At 35.9% G+C, this 9903-nt stretch overlaps 1 protein-coding gene across 1 annotated transcript; it reads left to right on the top strand.

Annotated features, from left to right (window-relative positions):
- Positions 1-4595: 4595 nt before the first annotated feature.
- On the top strand, positions 4596-6270 carry LOC139847360 (serine carboxypeptidase-like 50). Its single transcript, XM_071837022.1, has one exon. It carries the CDS (start codon positions 4712-4714, stop codon positions 6020-6022), a length of 1311 nt encoding a protein of 436 aa, XP_071693123.1. The 5' UTR covers positions 4596-4711; the 3' UTR covers positions 6023-6270.
- The last annotated feature ends 3633 nt before the right edge of the window (positions 6271-9903 follow it).

The raw sequence follows: 9903 nt of genomic DNA, 5'->3' as shown, positions 1-9903 counted from the left end.
TTATAGGTTTGTGAATCGACCAGTGGCCAAGTCTTACTTCCCGACGAAGTAAAAATCTGTGAAAGTGGGTTATAGTCCCACTTTTAAAATCTAATATTTTTGGGATGAGAATACATGCAGGTTTTATAAATGATTTACAAAATAGACACAAGTACGTGAAACTACATTCTATGGTTGAATTATCGAAATCGAATATGCCCCTTTTTATTAAGTCTGGTAATCTAAGAATTAGGGAACAGACACCCTAATTGACGCGAATCCTAAAGATAGATCTATTGGGCCTAACAAACCCCATCCAAAGTACCGGATGCTTTAGTACTTCGAAATTTATATCATATCCGAAGGGTGTCCCGGAATGATGGGGATATTCTTATATATGCATCTTGTTAATGTCGGTTACCAGGTGTTCACCATATGAATGATTTTTATCTCTATGTATGGGATGTATATTGAAATATGAAATCTTGTGGTCTATTGTTACGATTTGATATATATAGGTTAAACCTATAACTCACCAACATTTTTGTTGACGTTTAAAGCATGTTTATTCTCAGGTGAATATTAAGAGCTTCCGCTGTTGCATACTAAAATAAGGACAAGATTTGGAGTCCATGTTTGTATGATATTATGTAAAAACTGCATTCAAGAAACATATGTCGATGTAATATATTTCTATTGTAAACCATTATGTAATGGTCGTGTGTAAACAGTATATTTTAGATTATCATTATTTGATAATCTACGTAATGCTTTTGAAACCTTTATTGATAAAATAAAGGTTATGGTTGTTTTAAAAATGAATGCAGTCTTTGAAAAACGTCTCATATAGAGGTCAAAACCTCGCAACGAAATCAATTAATATGGAACGTTTATAATCAATATGAACGGGACATTTCATTAGATACCTGGGAGTGCCCCTCATCTCCTGGCCGAATTCAGCTTATAAATTTTGTCCTATCTTTAATGCAAGTATATTGGTCCTCTGTATTTATTCTCCCGGATGCAATTCTAAAGGATATTGAAAAATTAATGCGGGGTTTCCTTTGGTGTAACGGAGAGATGAAACGTAGAAAAGCAAAGGTTAAATGGAAGGATGTTTGCCTCCCGAAAAGCGAAGGTGGTTTGGGAGTCAAGAGTTTAAAGATATGGAATGTTGCTTTGATGTCTTTTCATATTTGCAGTCCGATTACAGGTAAACAGTCTTTATGGGTCCGTTGAGGTCGACGTGGTGTCAGACGCAAGCCATAGTTGGAGGAAAATACAGAATATTCGTACTACTATTCGACCATTTATCATTCATAAGGTGGGAAATGGAACTATGGAAGTCAGACATCAAGCTGGTTTGACACGTGGACCGATTTTGGGCCTCTTGCTGATGTTATTTCGTGAAAAGAGGTTCATCGAGTAGGTTTTTCAGTTATAACATTCATCTGAAACGTATAAATATTCTTTTATTCTATTGCTTCTTGTTAGGGAGAAACTCAAGACTCGGGACAAATTGAAACTGTGGGAGATTATGCCAAATATTTCGGGGGATAACTTAATGTGTTTATTGTGCAAAAGCCAACACCATTCTCATGATCATTTATTCTGTGATGCCAATATTCGTCGAAGATATGGAATGAAGTTAAACGTTTCATTCATTTCCCTATGGTGGCATGTACGTGGAAGGATATTATCAATATTCTGGTTCCTGTTTCTCATAGAAGAGTGACAAGGGTAGTTGTTGCAAAGCTTCTTTTAGGTGCTCCGGTTTATTTTATTTGGCAAGAATGCAATGCAAGATTGTACAAAAAGGAAGCTCGAACTTGGGAGCAGGTTTTTCAACTCATTTGGCCTACGGTGCGTTTGAAATTATTATTTTTAAATTCAAAGATTCAGTGCAGGTTCAGCGAATGAAGTTTACTTGGAAAATTCCCGAGTGATTTTTTTGTTTAGTTTGGTGTTCGGCTAGTTGAAATAGCTGGACTTTTGGTGGCTGGTTGTGTCTGCGCTGTAAAAGCATGGCTAATCTTTTCTTTGTACATATCATTTTTCATATATAAATTTAACCGGATGAAAAGCCTTTACCCAAAAAACAAAATATAAATCCTGTTTTTGAAACTGATTTAGGTGAATAAAGGATATTTGTTGGGTGTTGGGCGGTCTAATCATCTTATTGATCAAATGAAAACGGGTAACAAAGCGTTTACAGATAATCATCTTATTAAACTACTTGCTTCATATGAAAATTATGTTAATCGTTTTATCAAATTCTGTTGTTTATTTACTGTCTTCATTATAGGTGAGATGATTAACAATGAAACTTATGTTGAATGGCGTTTATAATCAGTTAATTGTTACTGTACTAAAGAGCTCATTGTATTAACCCAGATGATCATATTATTCTCAATAACTCATCTGCTGCTTATCTCATGTGAATCTTAAATGTTTGATTGTGTAAAAAGCTTTCATGTCTCACTGATCTAAGAGTCTTTTTTAATTTTGTGAAACTGGGTTTTGCAGTGTCAAAGACACAGATTCAAATTTACACTTGCAAGGTATTTATCTTATTTTCGGTTCATTCTTTTAAAAATCTATAAGCTTTTGTTTCACTTACTATATGCCACCCGTTTTATTAGATATATACTTTAGTTTTACAATCTCAAATATATCGATACACACTTTGTTAATAATTAAAGAACCTGCTATTAGTTTATCATTGGAACATCAGGTTTGATGCTGCCGTTGCTGCCGCCACGTCTGCTACTGCTGCTGCTGCTGCTGCTGCTGTTGTATTTGATTGACATGCTCTATATGACTTCTACGATCCAGTTGATCTGAAACGCCCTTGACTCGTCGAAAGGTTTATTTTTATTTTTTATTTTTATTTTTAAAAAAATTTGCTGACTGCTACAGATCCCCTGTTATACTGCGCGCCGCCCCAATAATTTGCGCGTCACGTAGTATAGCTGAATCAGACACCTGAAAATATTTTGACTACTGATCCCAGAACACCTTATACTGCGCGACGCGCCACTATCTGCGCGGCGCGCCACTATCTGCGCGGCGCGCATTAACACTACACCAGACCTGTTCAGCACATTACAAATTTGACTCGTTTTGACACCTGACCCAGTTGCCCTAAAACCAGAATCTCAGTTTTCAATCAACTTCATATGCATTTCAACATCTAAAACACTTCTTTTACAACATAATCATGAAAGTTACATTCATCCGAATACTTCAAATTATCAAAAGCTAAGCATACAAACCATAAATCGACATCCAAAAGACTAACATCAATTTGTTTATTAAACAAGTTTAAAGAAACAAAAGGCGTTTTACATACAAGTACTAATATCTTCGCGGGACCTAGAACCGGATGCATCCACTTACCAAAATAAGGTCCATCCAATCAACCAAGCTAAGTCTTTCTCTTGCCTTTATCACTAGAAACAATATCACCTACACAAACATTCAACTAAAACAAATAAGCCAAACGGTTGGTGAATATATAGTTGTAAATGACTAAAATATACAACTAAGCGAAGTTGCGGGCATAGCCCAACGGTTCTCCCCATGTACTTTGTGTCATGGGATAGGGAGAGGTCATGTGTTCGATCCTTAGGGATGACATGATTTTCTTTATAACAATTGAACACCAATAATGGTGGTATATATTGACCCTATAGGGAGGTTTTACTGGATTCGTTCACGGACCCCTACCCGGAACCACTGCCCGGATGGATGTGTTCCCGGGTACCGTCGATCGGGTTCGGGTTTCCGCCCGAACGTGTGCGTTACGTGCAAATGATGAGGGTCGTTGAAAGAAATGATCTACTGATGCCAAAAAAATCGCCGTTTAAAAAAAAAAAAAATACAACTAAGCATAGTACAATAACATTTGTGGGTAGTAGCCTTACTACAATTATTGCTAACGGATCCGAAGCCCAAGCAAATTGTGACAACCGCACAAGGCTTATTGACACCTAAGCCTATTAGCTTATGCTAGTTAACTAAGCAAAATTTGGGGTAATATCCCCATCCAAATCACGTATCATTACTTGCTCAAGTGCAAGTCAATAACATGTGACCCATTTCCGACGTAAATACTTACCTTGAGAATTGAAGCGTCCATTAAATGGCACAAAAGAGTGAGCTATCCTTCCACCACCTAATAACACAACTTAACACATATGCAATTACACTCAACTCTTTTACTATCATTTCCACCTTTCTAAGCACAAATTCCTTCTAGCAAATTGACCCATACCCAAAAAGACACCCTTATGTTCTATTTACAATAACATAAGAGCTTTCCTCATCAAATTAATACATTACATTTACTGATTACAACTTTAGCAAAGATTCCATGTAACTAGCTCATTCCTTTCAAAAGATGGACTAAATGAAACAATCTTCACGTGAATGAAGATGTAAAGTTTCTGTTTTGTTATAATTGTTTTGGGGTATACGTCACTCTGTCGTTAATTTCTTGACAAATAGTATCATAAATCATAAATAAAATATAAAATAAAAATCCAATTTATAAACCAGCTTAAAATATATACAACTAATAACTCCAATACTGAAGAGACACTGTGGTCCATAAAAGTTAGCTATTGCATTCAGCCTGCAAAGTCCACAATTATCAAACATTATTGCATAATGACAATCCCATCACTTTATCAATATCATCAAAGTCATATGTACACACATAATCTTGTTAATGGAGTCAACACCCTTCAATTTGCAAGTCATCTTCCTGGTAATCATCATCGTATTCCACCACCATCCACCGTCATCCGCCACTACACTCCCCACAAAATCAGGCTACCTCACCGTAAATTCCACCACTAAATCCGCCATGTTCTACGCCTTTTACGAAGCCCAAAACCCCAATAGCACCTCACTCTTCGATACCCCACTTGTCATTTGGCTTCAAGGTGGACCTGGTTGTTCATCCATGACTGGAAATTTTTACGAACTTGGTCCATGGCGAGTCACCCCTTCTCTTAAGCATAACGTCGAACACTTCACCCTCGAACCCAATCCTGGCTCTTGGAACCGAATATTTGGTCTTCTTTTTATCGATAACCCGATCGGAACCGGTTTTAGTATCGCTACCACACCTGATGAAATCCCAACAAACCAACGAGCTGTAGCACGACATCTATTTACTGCGATCAAAAAGTTTATTGCTTTAGACCCATTGTTTCAATCACGTCCAATTTACATTACAGGTGAAAGTTATGCTGGAAAATATGTTCCGTCAATTGGGTACTATATCTTAAAGAAGAATCGTGTTTCACCCGTTTCAAAACGGATCAATTTATTCGGGTTAGCTATTGGAAACGGGTTAACCGATCCAGCTATTCAAGCCACCACTCATGCTTTGCATAACTACAATCTTGGATTAATTAATGAAAAAGAAAAACTTCAAACTGAATCTATCGATTTAGTAAAAGCTCGTAACTGGAGTGATGCAGCGAATGCAAGAAACAGAATGTGGAGTTATTTACAAACAGTTACAGGTTTAGCTACTTTGTATGATTTTAGAAGGCAGAGTGATTATCATTCTGATTGGGTAGAAAAGTATTTAAAGGATCCTGAAGTTAAAAAGGCGTTAGGAGTGAACGAATCGATGGTTTTTGAAGAGTGTAGTAAAGTGGTTGCAGCAGCTTTACATGGTGATGTGATGAAAAGTGTAAGGTATATGGTGGAGTATATTGTTAAGAATACAAAGTTATTGTTGTATCAAGGACAGTGTGATTTGAGAGATGGTGTTGTGTCGGTTGAAGCTTGGGTGAAGAAGATTAAATGGGACGGAATTGATAACTTTTTGGATGCGAAAAGAGACGTTTGGAATGTGAATAATGTGCTTGCTGGGTATGTGCAAAAGTTTGATAATTTGAGTCATGTTGTGGTGTTAGGAGCTGGGCATTTTGTGCCTACTGATCAAGGTGTAAATTCTCAAGTTATGATTGAAAATTGGGTTCTTGATAAAGGTTTGTTTGGTAATAAGCACATTAAAAACTAAATACATTTAGAATAACAATGGGCTAAAATCATTCTAGAAGCAGCCTGTCTACCCTTAGCTAGAGGGTGGGAGTAGTTTTTCTAGTAGAAACGAATTTCCTTTTATCCCAGAGTAAAGAAAATTGTCAAAATCTCAAATTCTCATACCATACATTCGTGTGAGATTGTGTATTTTTGTTGTTGTTTAGAATAACAATGGTTGTGGTGTTATTGCAAAACGTCGATAAATAAACATATTGTTATAATTCAGTAGGCTTATAACTACCTTTAGTGGTTTGATTCTTGATGTTATAATTCAGTAGGCTTATAACTACCTTTAGTGATTTGATTCTTGATTTAGAATACTAATAATGAAGTGTAAGAACAAAGATGATAATGGAGAGAAAGAAAGAAACACTTTGTAAGTGTGAGAAATGGTGCAAGTTTAATGCTTGCATTCATGGCTATTTATAGCAAAAATATCACAAGTTTAGGTAATACAATAATATTACTTTTGTGTATCAATAATTGACTATCCATTTATATATATATATTTATATATTATAACACTCCCCCTTGGATAACAATTTTGTTTGTTGAAGATCAACTGTAAGTTACTGCCTCGTTAAAAACCTTGCTAAAGAAAACCCAGTGGGAAAAACTTTAGCCAAGGGAAAAAGAGTGCAGCATGGAGTTGACTCCCCCTCAAGTAGACATCGCTTCGGTTGTTACATCTTTTGAACATGTCTCATGCCAATGTTATGAACGTGTGTTCTGAAAATAGCAGTTGAAAGTGCTTTCGTGAAAAGATCAGCAGAGTTTTTGCTGGATTGAACATATCTCATTTCAATCTCGTTGTCCTTAATGAGATTTTGAGTGTATGAGAAGAATCTAGGAGGTATGTGTTTGGTTCGGTCACTTTTGATATACCCTTCTTTCATCTGTGCTATGCAAGCTGCATTATCTTCATAGATAATTGTTGGACTTTTATCGCGTTCTAGTCCACAAGAATCAGTAATGATTTGTGTCATTGATCTCAACCAAAAACATTCACGAGTAGCTTCATGTAATGCAATCACTTCGGCATGATTTGATGATGTAGCAACAAGTGTTTGTTTTTGAGAACGCCATGATATTGCAGTACCTCCATTTAGGAATACATATCCAGTTTGAGATTTAGCTTTATGTGGATCAGATAAATAACCTGCATCAGCATAACCAACCAAATCTTGTTTTGATTCGTTAGAATAAAATAATCCTAAATCAGTAGTTCCTCGAAGGTATCGAAATATGTGTTTGATCCCATTCCAGTGTCTTTTGGTAGGAGCAGAGCTGAACCTTGCCAACAAATTAACTGCAAAAGAAATGTCAGGTCTTGTACAATTTGTAAGATACATAAGAGCTCCAATTGCACTAAGATATGGTGCTTCTGGTCCAAGAATATCTTCATGATCTTCACATGGACGAAATGGATCAGTTTCAACATTGAGTGATCTAACAACCATAGGAGTACTTAATGGTTTTGCCTTGTCCATATTGAAACGTTTCAAAATCTTTTCAGTATATGTTGTTTGATGTACAAGTAAACCATTAGGCATATGCTCAATTTGTAAACCAAGGCAATACTTGGTTTTTCCGAGATCTTTCATTTCAAATTCTTTCTTTAGAAGTTGAATGGCTTCATAGATCTCTTTATTTGTACCTATGATGTTAAGATCATCAACATAAACAGCTATGATCACATATCCGGATGTTGTTTTCTTAATGAAAACATAAGGGCAAGTAAGGTTATTTGTATACCCTTTGCTTATCAAGTAATCACTTAATCGGTTATACCACATACGTCCCGATTGTTTTAACCCATATAAAGATCTTTGTAATTTAATCGAATACATTTCTTTGGGTTTTGCATTTGATGCTTCTGGTACCTTAAATCCTTCAGGTATCTTCATATATATATCACTATCAAGTGATCCATATAGGTAAGCAGTCACAACATCCATGAGATGCATTTCTAAATTTTTAGAAACTGCCAGACTGATTAAGTACCTAAAAGTAATTGCATCCATAACAGGGGAATAAGTTTCTTCATAATCAATTTCCGGTCTTTGAGAAAAACCTTGAGCTACAAGTCTAGCTTTATACCTTGTAACTTCATTTTTCTCATTTCTTTTTCGGACAAAAATCCATCTGTATCCTACAGGTTTCACATCTTTAGGAGTGAGAATGATGGATCCGAAAACTTTTCTTTTATTGAGTGATTCTAATTCAGCTCGTATTGCTTCTTTCCATTGAGCCCAATCATGTCTATTTTGACATTCAACCATAGATGTTGGTTCTGGATCATCATCATTATTCATGATGTCATATGCAACATTAAATGAAAATTTCTCATCAAGATTTTTCATTTCATTTCGGTTCCATAATATTTTTGAATATGCATAATTGATTGCAATTTCTGTATTGACATCATCAATCTCCTCTGCAGTAGGAGTACTGATTTGTGGTTCTTCTTGAACACTTTCTTTTACTTCATTATCTGCTGATTTTCTTTTTCGAGGATTTTTATCCTTTGAACCAATTGGTCTTCCACGTTTCTGACGTGGCAAAGATTCATGAGTGACGTTATTGCCAGCTTTTGGAATTTCAATTCGAGCTGGAGTATTTACTGCTGGTATATATGATTTTGTCACCGTTTTTGTATCTGTAAATGCATCAGGCAATTGATTTGCAAGTTCTTGTATATGCATTATCTTTTGAACTTCTGTCTCGCATTCTTTTGTGCGAGGATCAAGATACTTTAATTGAGGTTCACACCATGAAACATCATTTTCTTTATTTTTCATTTCTCCCCCTAATCTAGGGAACAATGTTTCATTAAAATGACAATCAGCAAAACGTGCTGTAAAAACGTCACCTGTCATAGGTTCAATATACCTTAATATTGAAGATGTTTCATATCCAACATATATTCCCAACCTCCTTTGAGGACCCATTTTTGTACGTTGTGGTGTCGCAATTGGAACATACACTGCACAACCAAATGTTCTAAGATGGGAAATATTTGGCTCTTGACCAAAAGCAAGTTGTAGGGGGAAATATTTATGACTTGCACTTGGTCTGATGCGAATCAATGCAGCAGCATGTAAAATTGCATGACCCCATATAGATACAGGGAGTTTTGTTCTCATTATCAATGGTCTAGCGATTAACTGTAAACGTTTAATCAATGACTCGGCTAAACCATTTTGTGTATGCACATGAGCAACAGAATGTTCAACAACAATTCCTATAGACATGCAATAGTCATTAAATGCTTGAGATGTAAATTCACCAGCATTATCAAGTCTCACCCTTTTAATGGTGTAATCAGGAAAATGAGCTCTCAATTTAATAATTTGGGCAAGAAATTTTGCAAATGCCACATTACGGCTTGATAACAGACAAACATGAGACCATCTGCTAGATGCGTCTATTAGAACCATGAAATATCTAAATGGTCCACATGGTGGATGAATTGGTCCACATATATCACCTTGAATTCTTTCAAGAAACATTGGTGATTCTTTCTCAACCTTAAGTGGTGAGGGTCTAGTTATCAATTTTCCAAGAGAGCAAGATGTACATGGAACCATTGTATCATGATGGATTTTTCTATCCTTTAGTGGATGTCCATGAGTACATTCAATAATCCTTTTCATCATTGTTGATCCTGGATGGCCTAATCTGTTATGCCATAAACTGAATACACCAGGATCAATATATTTTTCGTTAACTACCATATGTATTTCTGGTACATTTATATGTGTATAATGTAATCCAGAACTAAGTCTTGGCAGTTTTTCAACCACATGACTCTTGTCAGTGATACTTAAATATTTCTCATTTTCTGTTGTCACTGAC

This window comes from Rutidosis leptorrhynchoides, chromosome 5 (genome assembly GCF_046630445.1).
Source record: "Rutidosis leptorrhynchoides isolate AG116_Rl617_1_P2 chromosome 5, CSIRO_AGI_Rlap_v1, whole genome shotgun sequence".
In the NCBI taxonomy this organism is placed as follows: Eukaryota; Viridiplantae; Streptophyta; class Magnoliopsida; order Asterales; family Asteraceae; genus Rutidosis; species Rutidosis leptorrhynchoides.
This window is presented reverse-complemented; position numbering and strand designations above follow the sequence as displayed.

What these genes read in the sequence shown, in the direction of transcription:
- LOC139847360 (XM_071837022.1), top strand. Translation starts at nt 4,712, where the DNA reads ATGGAGTCAACACCCTTCAATTTGCAAGTCATCTTCCTGGTAATCATC.